The sequence below is a fragment of the Giraffa tippelskirchi genome, chromosome 4 (assembly GCF_054371585.1).
Source record: "Giraffa tippelskirchi isolate mGirTip1 chromosome 4, T2T-mGirTip1v1.2.pri, whole genome shotgun sequence".
NCBI lineage: Eukaryota > Metazoa > Chordata > Mammalia > Artiodactyla > Giraffidae > Giraffa > Giraffa tippelskirchi.
Genome location: NC_137278.1, coordinates 201,886,175 through 201,906,033, shown reverse-complemented (window position 1 = coordinate 201,906,033; position 19,859 = coordinate 201,886,175). Strand labels below are relative to the sequence as shown.

General features: G+C 42.5%; 1 protein-coding gene and 1 non-coding gene across 19 annotated transcripts in view; one reads left to right on the top strand and one right to left on the bottom strand.

The window, feature by feature from the left end:
* Window positions 1–16,618, bottom strand: part of BCL2L13 (BCL2 like 13) — a 50,141-nt gene extending 33,523 nt beyond the window's left edge. For 12 of the 18 annotated variants that reach the window (XM_081589934.1, XM_081589928.1, XM_081589915.1 and 9 more), the window contains exons 1-2: window positions 16,471–16,618; window positions 8,202–8,372 (exon numbers count right to left, since the gene is read on the bottom strand). In XM_081589934.1, coding sequence (XP_081446060.1) covers window positions 8,202–8,322 — 121 coding nt within the window. In that variant the 5' untranslated portion in view covers window positions 8,323–8,372; window positions 16,471–16,618. Of the gene's footprint in view, window positions 1–8,201; window positions 8,373–8,685; window positions 8,810–12,072; window positions 12,181–16,470 lie in introns of all 18 variants that reach the window. The other 6 variants (XM_081589935.1, XM_081589922.1, XM_081589917.1 and 3 more) reach the window with 4 other exon arrangements.
* Window positions 11,804–11,875, top strand: TRNAE-UUC (transfer RNA glutamic acid (anticodon UUC)). The gene has a single exon. It is a non-coding gene; the product is annotated as a tRNA-Glu (tRNA).
* Window positions 16,619–19,859: the final 3,241 nt, after the last annotated feature.

The following is a 19,859-nucleotide window of genomic DNA, read 5'->3' as shown; positions in this document are numbered from 1 at the left end:
GCAGCATTGAAACATGTATATTGTCATATGTGAAACAGAACACCATTCCATGTTCGATGCATGAGACAAATGCTCAGGGCCGGGGCAATGTGATGACCCAGAGGGATGGGATGGGGAGGGAGGTGGGTGGGGGGGTCCAGGAAGGGGAACACATGTAAACCCATGGCTGATTCATGTCAATGTATGGCAAAAACTATTACAATATTGTAAAGTAATTAGCCCCCAACTAAAATAAATAAATTTATTTAAAAAAAAAAAAAGAACTGACATATAAACAAGTGGAATCTGAGAGCCCGAAATAAACCCATATATTTAAGGTCGACTGATTTTTGATAAGGGTAAAAAGATATTCAATGAAGAAAAATATAGCCTTTACAACAAATGGCGCTGGAACAACTTGATATTCTCACATGAAAGTATGAATCCGGACCCCCACACTTCACATCATATAAGAAAATTAATTCAACAAACAACAAGGTCCTACTGTACAGCACAGGGAACTATACCCAATCTCCTGGGATAAATCATAATGGAAAAGAATATAAAAAAATAATGTATATATGTGTAACTAACTCACTTTGCTGTACAGCAGAAATTAGCACAACACTGTCAATCAACTAACTTCAATTTTTAACATTTTAAAAAATTCCTAAATGGTAATAAAAAAATTAATTCAAAATGGATCAAAGATCTAAATTTAAGAGCTAAAAAGTGTAAAGCTCTTAGAAGTAAACAGGTGAAAATGTGTGTGACCCTGGATTAGGCAACCGTTTCTCAGATATAACACCAAAAAACTAGAAATCAAAGAAAACATACACAAGATTCCATAAAAATTTAAAACTTCTATATGTCCAAGAAAAGACAAAAGCACAGAATGGAAGACACTATCTGGAACTATACATATATACACATATATCTTATATGGGTCTGCTATAAAAAATTCTTACAATTTAACAATAGAAAGACAAATAACCCAATTTTACAATGGACAAAGTATATGAATAATATTTGTCCAATTATACAAATGGCCAGTAAGCACATGAAAAGATGTTCAGCATCTTTAGTCATTAGGGAAATGCAAATTAAAACCACAATGAGCTACCACTGCACATCACCAGGATAGCAACAATCAAAACAGTATGGACAACAGGGACTGCTCTAGCAGTCCAGCAGCTAGGGCCCTGTGCTCCCAATGAAGGGGGCGTGGGTTCAATCCCGGGTCAGGGAACTAGATCCCCCCATGCCACAACTAAGAGTTCACATGCCTCAACTAAAGATCCTGTATGCGGCCAACTAGGGCCCTGTGCTGCCAGATAAGTCAAGAATATTTAAAAATAAGGACAACAGCAAATTTGGCAAAGAAGCAGAGAAACTGGAACCCTCATATACTGTTGGTGGGAATAGTACAGCCACTTTAGAAGACAGCTTAGTAGTTTCTAACAAAGCTAAACATACTCTTACCGTAAGCTCTAGAAATCACGCACCTTTGTATTATCCAAATGAGTTAAAAACTTACATCTATACAAAAGCTGCACAGAATATTTATCAGAGTTTTATACGTAACTGCCAAAACTTGGAAGCAACCAAGATGTTCTTCAATAGGTGAATGGATTAACAAACTGTGGTACATCCATACAAGGAAATATTACTCAGCAATAAAAAGAAATGAGCTATCACAAGGAGATACCACTTCTTACTCATTAGAACTGCTACAAAAGGGCAGAAAACAGCAATGTTGATGAGGGTGTGGAGAAATCAGAATCCTTGTGCGCTGCTGACTGGACTGTAAAATAATGCAGCAACTGGGGAAGAAAGGGTGGCATGTCCTCAAAACACTTAAATGTAGGACGACCCAGCCATTTCACACCTGGGTGTATGCCCAAACGAACGGCAAGCTCACACTCAGACCATTCGTACACCAATTTCTATCACTGCATTATTCACCACCGTCAAAAGGTAGAGATAACCCAATGTCTACCAGCCAGATGAACGGGTAAACAAAACAAGCTTTCTACACACACGGGAACATGAGTAAGCCTTAAAAAGGAGTAAAAGTCTGAAACACACTGCAACACAGGTGACCCTTACAGACACGACGCTAAGCAAAACAAGCTGGACACAAAAGGACAGGTATTGTGTGATTTCACTCCAATGAGACTCACAGAGACAGAAAGGAGAACAGCGTTTGCTTAGAGAGGGAGGGGTGAGCAGAATGGGGGACTAGTATTTAACAGCTGAATGAATATCCAGCCAGCACCACAACGAGACATGCATTTGACAGTCACATTACTAATTAACAGACACGAACCTACTCTCCTTCCTAACCTAAGACATGTCTTATTGAATCCCTATTAATGACTACAACTTCAAGGTGCTCTGTATTAATACAAGCAAAGTTGAACGTAACAAGTTGTTACTTGGGATCACATACAAGTCAGCAGGACTTCTGCTAGTCAGAACATATAACGTTGAACATATTCAACACAAACTAATGAAGTCCAGACGAGCTGACAACTTCTGGAAAAGCACAGTTAACTATTTAAGGAGAAGTTATGTACCCAGCACATGACTCACTGAGGAAAAAATGAAAGACATTTCATGTGACAGAAATCCTGAGTAATGAATAGGGCCACCTTCTTTAGCTTCTTCTTCTCACACCTATTGCTTCATGAACTTGAAACCAAACCCTAACCACACTACACCAATGCACGCTGCGGGAGGCTCTATTTATAACAGCACGGCATAGAAGGGAGCTCTACTTCAGGCATTAGATAATAGGACGGCACAGAAGGGAGACTCCCTCAGGCTTTAGATAACAAACTGGAGAGCAAAGCAGCAGAGACAGCAATTAGAGCCCAAGTTTTCACCTAAGAGGTTAGCATACACATTTGTATTTACATGCGAATACTGTGTACTTGGGCTTAAGGAAACAATATAAGGGTAACAACCAAATTTCAAAAACAAAACAAAAACATCAAAGCAGGTAAACTTCTCAGAGCCTATAATATTGGGGTAGAAAAAAAATTCTATGCTCAAGCAGAAGGAAAAAAATTGATTAATACCGGCTTATATAAATGCATAAGGTCTTTACAAACTTAATAAATCACGGGGCTTGAAAAGGCCTGGCTTTTGTGGACCATGAAGTTTGTTACAGTTAAAAAATATTGTAAATAAGTGGAATCTGGGTAGATGGGAATATCGTCCCTATGTATGTATTTGGGTAACCAACTCATCTAGTTTGCCCAAGACTTTCCCAGTTTTACTCAATCCTAGGCAAACTGGATAGCTGGTCACCCTAATGTGCATACAGGTGAGATACACTAATGAGGACAGGAATCTAGGCTGCAATAATAAATAAAGCCAGTGACTTCAGCAACTTACCCCAAAGGTGCATCTCTCCTGTGTGCTCCATATCTAATCTGGGGACCGGAGGCAAGACTGTGCCCTACAGTGACTCAGCAACCCTGCCTGAGGGTGGTGGTACTCTCCCAGGACTGCGTCCTCAGGACCACCTCTCCCCCTTGACTCAGCCTACACACACCACAGGCAAGGGAAACACAACGGGAAGAAGGCTCTTAAATGCCACAGCCTGGAAGCGACACAAGCCCCAGCACCTGAGTTTCACTGCCTAGGACCAGTCTCACGGCCCTGCTTAGGTGCAATTTCCTTCATGCCTCAGACAGAAAGAGAAACAGGTCTAGGGAATCATCAGGAACCACTGTCGCAGGAAATCCAGAAAAACATCCACTTCTGCTTCACTGACTATGCAAAAGCCTGTGACTGTGTGGATCACAACAAACTGGACAATTCTTAAAGAGATGGGAATACCAGACGACCTTACCTGCCTCCTGAGAAATCTGTATGTAGGTCAAGAAGCAACAGTTAGAACTGGACATGGAACAACAGATGGGTTCAAAATTGGGAAAGGAGTACAACAGGCTGAATATTGTCACCTGCTTATTTAACACATGCAGAGTACATCATGCAAAATCCTGGGCTGGATAAATCACAAGCTGGAATCAAGACTGCTGCAAGAAATATCAACAACCTCAGATATGCAGATACCACCACCCTAATGGCAAAAAGTATAGAGGAACTAAAGTCTCTAGGTGAGGATGAAAGAGGAGAATGAAAAAGCTGTCTTAAAACTCAACATTCAAAAAACCAAGATCGTGGCATCTGGTCCCACCACTTCATGGCAAACAGATGGGGAAAAGTGGAAACAGTGACAGATTTTATTTTCTTGGGCTCCAAAATCACTTCAGACAGTGCTGTAGCCATGAAATTAAAGATGCTTGCTCCTTGGAAGGAAAACTATGACAAACCGACAGCATATTAAAAAGCAGAGACATCATTTTACCAACAAAGTTTTGTAGAGTCAAAGCTATTGTTTTTCCAGTAGTCATGTATGGATGTGCAAGTTGGACCATAAAGAAGGCTGAGTGCTTAAGAATGGATGCTTTTGAACTGTGGTGTTGGAGAAGACTCTTGCGAGTCCCTTGGATCAAACCAGTCAATCCTAAAGGAAATCAACCCTGAACATTCATTGGAAGGACTGATGCTGAAGCTCCAATACTTTGGCCACCTGATGCAAAGAGCTGACTCACTGGAAAAAACCGTGATGCTGGGAAAGATTGAGGGAATGAGGAGAAGGGGGTTAAGAGAGGATGAGATGGTTGGATGGCATCACTGACTCAACAGACAGGAGTTCAAGCAACTCTGGGATGTAGTGAAGGACAGGAAAGCCTGGTGTGCTGAAGTCCATGGGCTTGCAGAGAGTCGGACAAGACTAAGCGACTGAACAACAACTGTCACAGGGGCAACTCAACTCGAGTGAAAAAACTAATAGGAATAAGCATGGCTCACTGCCAGTCTAAAGCAACAGTAGCCAAGAGATACAACAGGTAATGGGGTCTTCTGTAGGATAGACTGAGGGAAAAAGAGCACCTGTGGGTTCCTGATGTGAGAGGTAATGTAGGAAGTGCAGCTTGCTTGTGGCCTTCAGATTACATGATGGAGAACATAGGAAATGAAGGAGAAAAATCAGGAGACATTTCCTTCAAATCCTGAGGCAGGATTTAAAGGAAAATGGGAGAATCGTCACGAAACTGGAACAGTTAATAACAGTAGACAAAGAAAGAGGGCAAGAAAGAGGAAGGAAGCAGAGATGAGAGGTAAAGGATGACTCCAATGTTTCAAGCCTGGAGAGCACGTGGTTACGACTCCACATTTCCAATGCAGGGGGTATGGGTTCAATTCCTGGTCAGGGAACTAAGATCCCACCTGCCGCATAGCATGGCCAAAAGAAAGGAAGCGATTATCTGAAAAAAGACCAATTAGTCTGTCTGGGACTTACTCACTTGGCTGAATCTGGAGTGCTGAAGTCAAACCTGCAGAATTACTATCCCCGTTATACTAATTGAGATTCTATTGACAATTACCTTAATTAGGTGCTACATGAAATAATGGATGGATTTCACTGCGTGTAAACTGGAGAGGTAGGTGGCTGGGAGGGGTAGGTGGCTGGGAGTGGTGGCCTGCAGGAGCTCCAGCATCCCTGTGTGTGCCGAGCATGACAAACTGAAGGCTAACTTCCTCTGATGGAGCCCTCTCCACAGCTGGCAATGAAAATAACTAGGCAGGTGCAGCCACCACATGACTGCTCACTCCTTTTTGGTTCCTCAGTTTGACTCTGGACAATTTACAAAGGTAAATAACCATTAGCAGTGGGGGGAAGCACATACAAAACTGCTCTTCACTACCCTCACTACAAGTCATGTGCTGAGTTACCAGACCCACTGCAGGTTGAGCACAAGCAGATAGATGGTAGATGCCACCCAGCACACGTGTACAGGACGTATGCCTGCCAAGAGTCAGTTATCGTTCTCCCAGCCTATTTATTATGTTGGGAATACTGGGACTTCCTGGCAGTCCAGTGCTTAGGACTCTGCACTTTCAATTTGGGGTTGCAAGGGTCAGGTAGATCCAATATAACCAGTAAACCAGTATACAGTATAACCAGTAAAGTTATACTGGTCACTGAAATGGTGCAATTGACTTAAAATTACAGATATCACTTAAGTATGATATGTGGTGAGGTTTGCTGAAAGCCAGATTATATGTTTTGTGAAGCTGCTTTTAAAAATACCACCTCAAGTTAGGTGTGAGAGAAACAACTGTAAAAGATTAGAGGGAAACAAATCATAAAAATCTAGAACGCCTCTTAAATGAAACTACAAGTGCTTTTATGTGCTTACTCCACTTTAAGCATAAATTTAAAAGTGCACATAATAGATATGGAAGTATAGTTTATGGTAGAAAGAGGACATGGAATTCCAGTCAACAGATTCATATTCAGAAAGAAAAATGCCTTGACCATACACCAAAATTACTAAATAAACGTACATTTATTAACAACTTCATTAAAATTTCTTATAACAACCTCTTTGTTTAGAATTCCTTCTTGCCTTGACTTCTTCAGTAAAAGCCCTACTACCAGTGTTAGTGACCTAGATAAGAGGGGTCCTATGGTAAACGAAAAACTGTATAGCAGTCTATCAATGTTTAAAAAGATGGAAACATTTAGACATGCAATAATGGAGATACAATACAGAAACATGTAAACATGATAAAATGGTGGGAAAAAAAATCACCATAATCACTGTAATCAATTATTACAACTATTTGAAAACTATATAGTAGTGCTCAGTTGCTCAGTCGTGTCCACTCTTTGTGGTCCCATGGACTGAAGCCCACCAGGTTCCTCTGTTCATGGGATTTTCCCAGCAAGAACACTGGAGTGGGTTGTCATTTCCTTCTCCAGGGGATCTTCCTGACCCAGGGATCGAACCCATGTTTCTTGCGTCTCCTGCATTGGCAGGCAGATTCTTCACTACTAGTGCCACCTGGGAAGCTCTTGTAAACTATGTGAATATTGAGTAATATCAGAAGACAACAGAAAGTAAAATAGCTGCTGTCTGAGTTTGGTGAAATAATAAATTAAATATCTGGTATATCATTTAAATATTTAAATAATAAATTAAATTTTAGTAGGAAAAAAATTTTCTTTTATGGTGTCTTTGAAGCTATTTTGATGTAATTTTGTGTAAACAGCTACTAAGCTCAGGGAATTCAAAATATGATTCAATGTTCAAAAACATAACACACCCTCGAGTTACATGTCAGCATTTATGAGCTCTGTTAAGACATCTCTGGTCATCCCTATAGTCGGAATGGCTATGGAAGCCCGTCTTTCCTGAATCTCGACAGGATACTTTCTTGAGCTAAAATAGCAGCAGATAAGAACTACCTCAATGGCTACAGTAAAATCTGTGATGAGAATATTTAAGAAGGTGATGTTACATATTAATGAAGAAGACTAATTCAGACTCTAGTAACTGTTTTAAGCTTCATCTGGCAAATTAAAATACACACAACTCTACAACACAAAGAACTGTGCTAAAACCTCTCTAAGTCTGAGAGATTAATCCACTGTTTAAATCTAATATCCTTACTACTATATAAAGAACAGATAAACAAGGACCTACTGTACAGCACGGAGAACTATACTCAGTATTTCATAACAACCGAGAAGATAAGGAATCTGAAAAAGAACTGACATATATCTATAACCGAGTCACTGCTGCACACCTGAAACTAATACAGTATTGTAAATAAACTATTCAATTAAAAAAACTTAATATCCTTGAAAAAAACATAATTCAAAGAAGTTGTTATAAACTTTAAAAATAATTATTTAATTCTAATCTATATCCCGTTAACTAGGAAATCTCTAAAGGCAGGTGTATTTCTATTTATTTACATGTATTTAGTACTTTTTTTTACCTCTACCAATGGCAATTATTTAAAATATTGAGCTCCTGGGCCTCCCCTGGTGGTCCAGGGGTTAAGAATCCATGCTTCCACTGCAAGGGGCACAGGTTCAATCCCTGGTTAGGGAACTAAGATCTCTAAAACCGTGTGGTGCAACCAAAAAAAAAAAAAATCAAGTTCTTAAAAAAAATTAAAAGTCATGCTTCTGGGAATGGATCAGGGGTTGGGAAGGGACAGAGTGAAGGGTTAGTCTTTAAGAGCTGATAGCATTCTTCAGTCTCACAGCCACGGCTATACAGTGCTCAAACACACATTTTGGCATACATTAATTATTACTACTTAATTCAACCACAAGCCGAAGATGATACCTTGGGGTGAGGAAGGATGCTGCTCCTGCAGCTTCTCCTGAGAGAGGAGTCCCAAGTAGCTGAGAACCACGTACTTCGTTTCATAGTGAAATCCTAGAGGCACGGTAGTTGAGGACGCCATGGGGGTGGCCGGCAGAGCTCCGAAAATGTCTACTTACAGATGTACAAAACCTAAAACCAGGAAAGTATTTTTTTAGTGTACAGTTCATTACACGCTGGGACATCCCGGGTGGCCAGTGGTTGGGAATCCACCGTGCAATGCAGGGGACTCGGTTCCATCCCTGGTCAGTGAACTAAGATGCCACATGCCCCAGGGGCAAATAAGCTCTCACAACACAACTAGGGTACAACTAGAGAGTCCATGCACTGTAAGGCAATATCCTGAGTGCCACAACTAAGACTCCATGCAGTCAAATAAATTAATAGTTTTTTTAAAAAACTTCATTACGGAGAAGGAAATGGCAACCCACTCCAGTGTTCTTGCCTGGAGAGTCCCAGGGATGGGGGAGCCTGGTGGGCTGCCGTCTATGGGGTCGTACAGAGTCAGACACGACTGAAGTGACTCAGCAGCAGCAGCAGCCGCAACAAAAGAATGAAGATCACGTATGCTGCAAATAAGACCCAGTGCACCCAAATAAATATAAATAAATAAATATTTTTAAAAGATTAAAAAAATACTTCATTACATGCCAATACATTCTCCCATTAACTCCAATTATTCAACTAAATACCAAAATCAATATTTCTCAGACTTATCCTCTCAGTAATCTTTAAAAAACATTAACTTCAGTTTACTTACAATTAGGAACGTATGTACAGATTTCAGGTCAAAAGCACACTCCCCTTTCTATCTCCCCCAGTTACCCTACTTTCACCTGTGTGGCAAGAACAGTAGCTCTGCCCTCTCTTTCCGCAGCACCATGCCCCCCAGCCAGTATGTTCTCATTTTTCCACTATTAAAGGCTTCACATTCCAGCAGGGTCCACAGTGCCCAGCTGCAGGTGACATCTCCCGTTTCCTCCGCAGCTGTGTGTGCCATACAACTAGTATGAGCCTGAGCAGTGAGAGAAGAAGCTGTGTGTGCCATGGGGTGGGGGTGGGGGGTGTCCTCTCCTTGCAGACTTCCTCTCGCCTCCTCTCTGGACTTGAAATATGACAATAGCAGACACCTCTCCAGGGGGCAGCACAAGACAGGAGAGACCTGGGCCCCTGAAGGACGCTATGGAGCAGAGCCACTCTGCCCGCCTTTACTGCCCGCCTCTGAACTCTTCCTCAAGTCAACTTTATTCCCAATCTCTTCAGGAGGTGCTTTAACTTGTAACCTAATCAATTCGAGTCCAACTCCACTTCTCCACCTGGGCCCAACAGCTGTTTTACCTACTGTGTACCCCTGTTTTAAAGACCTACTCTTTTGGCAACTTCCAAATAAACCACGCAGAATTATATATACTATGCTCATCAGGCTGCAAGTTACACACTTGGGATTTATTTATATCATCATCAGTTTGTATCTTTTGACTCCAAAGTGTTTTATTAAGGTTTCCAAATAATTGTTTTCTACTTAAAGCAATGATACAGACTGTTTTAAGATCTTAAGAAATATCTGATAAAAAAAAAATTCAGATAACCAATAATAGGAAAAAGAGAATGATGACAAAATTTAAGATCTGTACTAAACAAACTAAGATAAATGAATAAACAATGAAAGAAAGTATGAAGAATTTCAAATACACAGAAAAAAAGGGTGACTATATAAAGAGATAAAAAGAATGAACATAAAAGTCTGGTTTCAATGGAAGAAAGGAGTCTGAGAACAGAGACAAAGGGTCTGACAATTCTTTAATTTGTCACAATGAAAGAGACTTAAGCATGCTTACATTCAGTGTGAGAGCTGCAGAGAAATAAAAAGAGAGCAAGGAATAAATTACTAAGTAAAGTTCCGAAAGAGAGGAGAACAGAGGAAATAAGTAACAAAATTTAACCTTTGAAAAGTCTCAGAAGTTTTTGTAAAGAGGAACAAAGTACTCATCTTCTGAATAATGCTTTAAATTTAAAAAAAAATGAATGTTCTAGAATTTGCTATAATCAAATTTCTTTATTTATCCAGGCATCCCAATGCAGCACTATTAACAACAGCCAAGCCATGGAAGCAACCTAAATGTCCACTGACAGAGGAATGGATAAAGACGATGTGGTGTTTACTCTCTCTCTCACACACACATGCATGCATGGACTGGAATATTACTCAGCCATAAAAAAAGAATGAAATAATGCTATTTACAGTAACACAGATGCACCTAGAGATTATTACACTAAGCGAAATAATTCAGAAAGAGAAAGACTAATACTATATGACATCACTAATATGTGGAATCTAAAATATGACACAAATGAACTCATCTATAAAACAGAAACAGACTGGCAGACAGAGAGAACAGGCTTGTAGTTGTCGAGGGCGTGGAGGGAGGGGTGGGATGGATTGGGACTTTGGGATTTGCAGATGCAAACTATACTATAATGGATAAACAACAAGTTCCTACTGTACAGCATGAGGAAGTATATACAATTCCCTGTGATAAATCATTATGGAAAAGAATATGAAAAAGAATGTATATGTATGTATAATAATCACTTTTATGTACAGCAGAAATTACCACATAGAACAACTGACTGGTTCAGTTGGGAAAAGAGTACAACAAGGCTGTATACTGTCACCTGCTTATTTAACTTCTATGCAGAGTACATCATGTGAAATGCCATGCTGGATGAAGCACAAGCTGAAATCAAGATTGCTGGGAGAACTATCAACAACCTCACAAATGCAGATACCACTCAAATAGCAGAAAGTGAAGAGAACTAAAGCCTCTTGATGGGGGTGAAAAAGGAGAGTGAAAAAGCTGGCTTAAAACTCAACATTCAAAAAACTAAGACCATGGCATTTGGTCCCATCACTTCATGGCAAATGGAAGGGGAAAAAGTGGAAACAGTGACAGTTTTTATTTTCTGGGGCTCCAAAATTACTTCGGACGGTGACTGCAGCCATGAAATTAAAAAACACTTGCTTCTTGGAAGGAAAGCTATGATAAACCTTGACAGCATATTAAAAAACAGAGACATCACTTTGCCAACTAAGGTCCGTCTAGTCAAAGCTATGGTTTTTCCAGTAGTCATGGATAGATGTGAAAGTTGGACCATAAAGAAGGCTGAGCGCTGAAGAATTGGTACTTTCAAACTGTGGTGCTGGAGAAGACTCTTGAGAATCCCTTGGACACCAAGGAGAACAAAGCAGTCAATTCTAAAGGAAATCAACCCTGAATATTCACTGGAAGGACTGATGCTGAAGCTGAAACTCCAATACTTTGGCCACTTGATGCAAAAAGCCGACTCACTGGAAAAGACCCCGATGCTGGGAAAGATTGAAGGCAAAAGGAGAAGGGGGCGAAGGAGGATGAGATAGTTAGATAGCACCACCTATTCAATGGACATGAATTTGAGCTAACTCCAGGAGGTAGTGGAGCCTGGTGTGCTGCAATCCATGAGGTCGAAAAGAGCTGGAATGACTTAGCTACTGAACAACAACAGAAATTCCACAACATTGGGAATTCCCGGTGGTCCAGTGGTTAGGATTTGGTGCTTTCACTGCCGTGGCCCAGGTTCAATCCCTGGTTGGGGAACTACATCCCACAAGCCACATGGTGTGGGAAGAAGAGAGAAAGAAATTAACACAACACTGTAAATCAACTATACTACAATAAAATTAATTCTTAAAAAATCCAACCAAGAATTGGACATGACTTGGCAACTGAATGACAAATGCCATCATGATTTCATAATTCTCATAATTTCATAATTCTCCACCTTCCAAACTCACCATCCTATTCACAGTGAAGTCCTCAGCTGTAGTATACACGTCAGTATCCATATATCCACACGGTTGATGAATGATTCTATTACACTCAATCATTCTTAATGATTCACACTAAGGAAGAAGATGGTCATACACATTTAAATTATTTCAGTTTAGCGTATAGTCTTTAAGCTTCACATGTGTCTCTGACATCCTAGTCATAAACACAGCACAACCACTGGTTAAAATATCTGTCCAGCTCCTCTAACTCTAAGCTGCCAGTTTCAGAGCAGTGGAGCAGCTCGTTCAGGTGATGGGGCAGGCAGACCTCAGAAACACTACTATATGTCTACAACACCGGGAACACAGCCAATTTTTATAATAGCTATAAATGGAGTACAACCTTTAAAACCTTGCAAGCACTATGCTGTATAACTGTAACATATAATATCGCACATCAACTTCAATTAAAGACATGCTATTTTATGTCCAGTGCATTTGTATTCAGTTATAGTTGCTCAAAGGCACTGAGAATATGCCAAGTGTACACTCCACAGCCCCGCTGCTGGGTGCTCTGGGAACAGGGCACCCACTCCCTCTGCCACTCTCTATGGGGACTCAAGTCAGCATGCTGAACCAAGGGCTCCGGCGTTTCTAACACATACCACAAATTCCCCTTGCACGAGACCTCCACTCCTGAAGTACTGTCACAGCAATCCTCCACACCGGAAGGAAAAAGTAGCAGTCTCAACTTTATTGATGGAGAGACAGAAGTAGACAATTTATCTGCCGAAAATCAGAACAGCTGGTTAACAGCACAACCACCTGGCGGAGAGCACTCTCCTCCGTTCCGACCTCGCAGGCCTGCACCCTTCCAACACACACCTCCTGCAAGCCTGGCAGCATTCAGCGTGAGAGGACACAGAAGTGAAAATACTCCCACTAATGACAACGGGAAGAAATGGTAGAAAAACAAGGCAATGTCCCAAATATCAAACACCCATAGTACCAAAAGAAGCAATTTTGTCAATTTTGAGAATGGGGTGGTGGAAGGGAGGAGGGGGACAGGTTAAAGGAAAAGTAAACATGCTCTGAGCCCACCAGCTAGTGTTGTCCTGGAAGCAGGGGACCGTGTTCAGGTCTAGCCCACTACTACCTCGTCAACCAGAGGACATTCCTGTCCGAGACAGCACCAGCTTCTTTCCAACGATGAGAAAGACACAGCCACTTTTACTCTCTACATTCCATCTAGAACACCTAATTCAAATTAGGTGGAAGTATTCTTGGTGTCAAGAAATGATTAAACACAAGAATGATCTTCAATATAAAAGCTCCTGTTTTTTGCACAATTCTAACAAGCTATTGAATACAGCTGTGTTGCCCAGCCGTTTCTTTCTCTGCCTTACACCTTTAGTTTGTTCCTCTCTCAAGTTACAGGTAGCTATCAGCCAGACCGATGGCCCGAGGAAGCTCAGGGTAACTTAATCCTGTGTTTATACACAGGTGATCCTTCATTAACAATATCAAACCCACAATCTCACAATAAACATTTTTCTTTTCCTCAAGCTGGATTTCTACTATGAAGACCGGTGCAAATGCCAGGACAGCAGTGTAGGGACTGGGCATATTGTATGAAGAGGAGCCAGAATGCCTACAGCGCCTACAGCAACTATTAGATTCTGCTTTAAAATCTTAAGAAAAGCAAATCTGCAGCATCACGAGTGTCTTGCAGTCGTTTCCCAACCTTGTCTCATCATCACCACCTTGGCTGCTATTACAAACTTCTAATACCAACCTCAGAAATACTGACTTAGAATATCACACCTATATTGTATTTCTTAACCCCGCAGAACCATTAACACAAACACATTACAATTTAACATGATGTATTTGTATTATTTTAGGAAGTTTTGTTTTTAAGACCATTTCCTCCCACCAAAATAAAATGGTAACCTTGTTACATTGTTAAATACTCCCATATGGAGTTGAGTAGATCAATAATCCCAGTTTATAAAGAGAAATGTGAAAGTCCACAGATAATTCAGTTACAAACGAAAACTCTGGAGTTTCAAATATTAACAGTTTCTGATTCCCAGACTCCAGCCCCACTGGTGGTTTGAGTAAAGACTTTTTTTTAAAGCTCCAGAAATTAACATGAACTCCAATAACTTCATTTTTCTCTTAACTTCATCTTTTCAATCCATACTTTATTAGTTCTTACAGAATTCTAGAACTTTCTCCCAAAGAAAAGTTACATAATCCTAATAAATATTGTGAAATCGCAGAAATTTCACTGGGTCCAACTGAGAAACTCAACCAAGCATTTCATTTTAAAATTCAGCAGACACTAAATTATTTTAGTGTACATTATCACTTTCCAACTAAAACACACCTAACTGAAGACGCCAGTTCAGTCCTGTGTTAAGAGCCATCCACAAACGTCTCCACTCAGCAGCTGGCATGCTAAGATAATGTGCTTATAGAGGAATGCCTCACTCTCACTCTCCCCACAAACATGTAGTTTGACTTTCACAGTAAGTAATCAGGCTTCCCATGTATGCAGATAACGTGAGTAAAAGGGAGACATAACTGTCAGCTTCTCTGCTCCATTCCTAAGTATACGACAGAGAAAAGACAACACACTCTCCTGGCAAAAAAGTTCACATGAATGGTCACAGCAGCAGTATGTAACAGTCAAACTGTGGAAATAACTGTCCATTAACTGATGAATTTGTAAAATGTGGTCTATTCATATGCTGCAATATTATGTGGCCATAAAAAGGAATGAATTGCCAATATCTGCTACAACAAGGAAATTTTAAAAAAAGCTAGTCACAAAACCCCACATATTGTATAATTCTGTTCCTATGAAATATCTAGAATTGACAGATCTACACAGACAGAACGTAAAACAGATCTGCCTGGGTAGGAGAGTGTGGGGATAAAGAATGACTGCTACCTGGCACGGAGTTTCTTTTGCGTCTGCTGAAAACTGCAGTGATAGTTCTACAGTCCGTGACTATACAAGTGAACGGCTTGATGGTAACTCAACAATGCTGTTTTTTTTTTTTTTTAAATCAGCTACTCTGAAAATAGGCCCCTCCCTTCAACCCTGTTAATACGTATTAATTAAGAACTCTTGGTGACCACTCATGTGGAATAAAATATGCAGCAAAATCAAGTTTGAAAAACCACGATAAAAAAGCAGGTCGGCAGGACCACAGTTAAAACTTGTTTTGTATGTCTAAAATGTTTCAGAAAAGAAACATATTCCTAAAACAATAATCATTATTGTTGCAAATCACCTGTCCTAACAGCTTAGCCGAATAAGATATGGAGTAAATACTGAGTAACTAACGTGCTAAGGAGCACCTTTTCTCTACAAAACGGGTTGGACTCAACCACATGTACCCTTCAACTGAACTCAGCTACGGGGATACAGGCAGGCATAAGTAAATTCATCATTTGGGAAAGAAAAAAAAAAACTGAGAATGATACCTGACCAATCAGAGTAAAAGGATTTGAAAGTCCCTAACGGTCTATTACCAAGCGAAACAAATTCCACAATGGTTTAAACATCTGCAATTTACGGTGTTTAAGTTTATCCAGCTGCGTATGTGAGGTTATCAACAGTTTACTATCAACACAAAACACTTGCTTAATTTTCTGGGTGACTGAAGAAAAAAAAAAGAAGGTACTAGAAGGGTGTGGCAACTCATCCAAGGTCACACAACAAGTCAGGGCATAGACCAGCATTCTGGTTTGGACCAAACCTCCCGGGGAAATCGCACTGACAGTTTCGCAGGACTTGTTTGTTTTGCTCCAAGTCGTAAAGAAAAAAAAAGGAAGGGGGTTGGGGACCGTCTGTTTAGCTTAAAACTTGCAGAGACAGCGAGCTGGCCCCGCGAAGAACGGCGCTCGTGCGGGCAGCGGGCAGGCTCCGCAGGGCGGCGGCCAGGGCCCAGGACCTGAGGGCAAGCCTCAGCCTGGAAAGTTCGAGCACGAAGGAAAAACACTCAGGGTCGCCCTGGGATGGCGGGAGAAAGACCAAATGGAGAGACCATCTAGCGTGAACCGTGTGTCTCCACGGGTGGGAAAACTGAACATGTGAAATAATAGTAACAGCAAATGACAGCGGCGTCGGAGCCGCCGGGAGAGGGACAGGGAACCTCAGGGAGAAGCCGCGACCGGCCGGCGGGCGGGGAGCCAAGACTCGAGCCCCGCGCACGCACCCCTCGCCAGAGGCCCACCCCTCGCCAGAGGCCCACCCCCGCCAGCCTCACGCCCGGTAAAGTCTGCGGGGCAGCGGGTTGGCCTCGCGCACTCAGCTTCTCACTCCGTCTCCCGCGTCGGCCTTCGGACGCCTCCGGCGGCGCTGGGAGAGGGCCCGGCGCGGCCTGCCTGCGACCCTACTCCCCTCACCTGGCTCAGGCCCCTGCAACCCGAAAAGGTGAAAGAGGCGGCGGCAGGTGCTCCACTCACGAACCCGCAGTTGTGGCGGCGGCGGCAGCGGCTCCGACCCGCTGCCCTAATCTACCGCCGCCGCCATGTTGGCGGGTGAGGTCACCCCGGCGTGCTTCCGTCACCGCCAGCGTCGGGGCGGGGCGCGGGCGCGCCGCAAGGGGGCGGATCCGCCCTCCGGAGCGGAAGTCTAGACTACAGAGGATGGGGGCGGGGCGTCTTCTCACAGGTGTGACCCGGAAGGACCACTCTCTCCTGGCCTTGGAGAGCAGCTCTATGGTTCCGCCGCAGGGGCGGCCCCGGCTTGCTGAGAAGGGGGCGGACTGGGATGGGCCCAACGTCGTGGGTGCGGAGGCTGGCAAAGGCTGCGGAAGCAGCTGTAGGCGCAGCGTGTGTGTAGGCGAGCCGGCCGACGGAGCGTCGGGTCCTGGGAGTGCCGGCGCAGCAGCACTGGGGATCTGGGTCTTGAGGGTGCGGAGCGGATGCGGGGCGGTGGGGGCGGCGTAGCGCCGCGAGGAAGGCGCACTTTGGCACGCGCCCTGCGAGGGAGTCTAAGGGAGCCACGGTGTCTGCGCGCCTGACGCGGCCCGAACGAGGGGCCGAAAGAGAGAAGGCCTCTGGGCAGTGCCCCTGGGGGTGGGGTCAGGGGGTTCTTTCGAGGATGATGATGTCTTCCGGTTGATTGTGCTGGTGGTTGAGCAGTTCTGGATACTCTTGAAGCCATTTAATTGTATTCAGTTGTAGACTTCAAAAAGGTGAAGTGTGTGTGAAGTATATATCTCAATAAAGCTGGGAAAAAAGAAGTGATGAAAACCTGAACTGATAGGAGGGTGAGGGGCCGAATCCGAAAGAGGGTTGGAGTTACTGTCCTAGCAAGCTTTGGGTCGGCGTGATTGAGGACTCGTGTGGTGCCTTGGCAGTGAAATCGGATAGATTTGCCTAGAAAAGACTTAGCTAAGAAAAATATCAATCATTCCTTAATAGTGTTTAATAGTGTCTGTTAATCGGGCCATGTTAAATTTTCTCCATTGTCCAAGTAGTGGCTCTTACGGTTTTTGTTTTAAACCAGGATCATGCATTGCGCTTGGTTGTTAATCTAACAGTCTCTTAGCCTTAATTTTTAAAAAGCTGACTTTTTGAATTGTACGGAAATTACTCAGTAATAAAAGGGACCGCTGAAATATGTTACAGTGTGGATTAATCTCAAAACGGTTATATTGAGTCAAAGAAGCAAGACTTAAAAATGTATACATACTCTGTGATTCCATTTAGATGAATTTCAGGAACAGGCAAAATTAATCAGTGGTTATAGAAATCAGCACTGTTGCCTCAGAGCTTTCACTAGGGTGATGACAATAGTCTTCATAGTATGGTGGTCACACAGGTGTCAGAGCTCATCTAATTGTACTTCATAAGTCTATGTGAGGTAGGAGATAGATGGGCTCCAGGTTTGACATTTACAGCTGGCCTCCTATTTGCATTTCATGAGACAGGAAGAAGTGGGCTTCAGATTACATACTTAAAACTAGTCTCCTGTTTGCCTTCCCTGAGACAAGAGATAGGTGGGCTCCAGTTGAGGAATTTATAATCAGCCTCCTGTTTGCCCTCCAAAATGGAAGGAACAACAGTCATAGCAATAGTCAGGGTAATAATATGACAAGGACAAAGGGGGGCAAAACCCTGTTTGAGTAAAGGATTAAGAGATCTCTGCTCCCCGTTTTTTGGAACAAGTGATACACTACACATGCCCAGAAAGGCTCCTTGGGGTCAAAAGTCAAGATAATTCTAGGCCATAATGAGTCTTGCTCCTCCCAGAAGCCTTCACTTTGAGATCTGTCTTGAGGTGTGCATGCGCACCCCAGGGGAGGGTCCTGAGACAGACAACCTGAGAGGGGACAAATGCAATGATCAGCCTGAGGGAAGACAAAGAACCGGAAAACTGCCACATTATAAAGGATTTCAACTCAACCAAAGACATGTCACTCTCTGAGTTCCCCCGTGTGCCTTTCCCCGTGTACTTTTCTTTTCAATAAACTTTTTCTTTTTACCTTCTTCCTCGCCTGAATTCATTCTTAAATAGTCAGGGAAGGACTGGTGACTCTAGACCTAACTGCTTGCCCTTGTGGTCCAGTGGTTAGGACTCCCTTCCTGGGAAACCAAGACTGTTTCCAGCTCCTGCTCTTTGCTACTTACTGCTCGTGTGTCCGAAATCATATGCGGTTCCTTCTTTGTAGATTAAAAAAAATAAAATAATTCTGTGTATTAGGTTGCCAATTTGATACATGGTTAGGTAAATTTTGGACCTTTCAGCTTTAGGGTTTGTTTTCACCTCCTTTTCTAAAAAGTTTTTGAATGTGTACAGGATAGCATATAGGCCAGTGAAATTGAATAGCAAGGTCAGAATGGTCCTTTATTGCTTTGTAATAGAGACCAGTGGGGGAAGGGATAGTCTTTTCAGCTGCTGCTGCTAAGTCGCTTCAGTCATGTCCAACTCTGTGCGACCCCATAGACGGCAGCCCACCAGGCTCCGCCGTCCCTGGGATTCTCCAGGCAAGAATACTGGAGTGGATTGCCATTTCCTTCTCCAGTGCATGAAAGGGAAGAGTGAAAGTGAAGTCGCTCAGTCGTGTCCGACTCTTAGCGACCCCATGGACTGTAGCCTACCAGGCTCCTCCATCCATGGGATTTTCCAGGCAAGAGTACTGGAGTGGGGTGCCATTGCCTTCTCCAGTCTTTTCAGCAAACAGTGGTAAAATAATGTCATCCTTTTACAGAAATTACTTTAATCACAAGCAGTTCATGGTTTTCAGAGGTTTTGGGGTTTTCCCCAACAGATCTTAAGTGACACAGAGTCCTAGACTGCAGCCTGATGTGATTATAAAGTCTAAACTCTAATTACACTCTATTTATTCTCATTCATCAGTTTTTTATTGAATGCCTGGTACTATCAGGCAGTGTGCTGGATGCTGGGAAAAACCATGACATAGTCTTTGTTGTGAAGCTGACATTTTTGTTGAAAAACCAGGTAAAAACATAGAAATAAAAGGGGAAAAAAAACCTTATAATTGTGAAATATCCTGAAGTAAACAAACAAGGGACAGGAGTAGAAAAGTAAGGTGAGAGGGCCTTGATGGAAAGCTCTCTAAGGAGGGGATGTTTTGAGACCTGAAGACTGAGAAGCCAAGGGGCAAGTGCAGAAAAATCTCAGGTGAAAAGCTTGAGAACAAACCAGTAAAGCTCTGAACTGGTGAGAAGGAAGAGGAGTGATGAGGCAAGGCCGGTTCAGGCAGCTCCCCCAGAGCACGTGGGAGCCACGGGAGGTTATAAATTGTGGAGTGATTAGAGGTCAT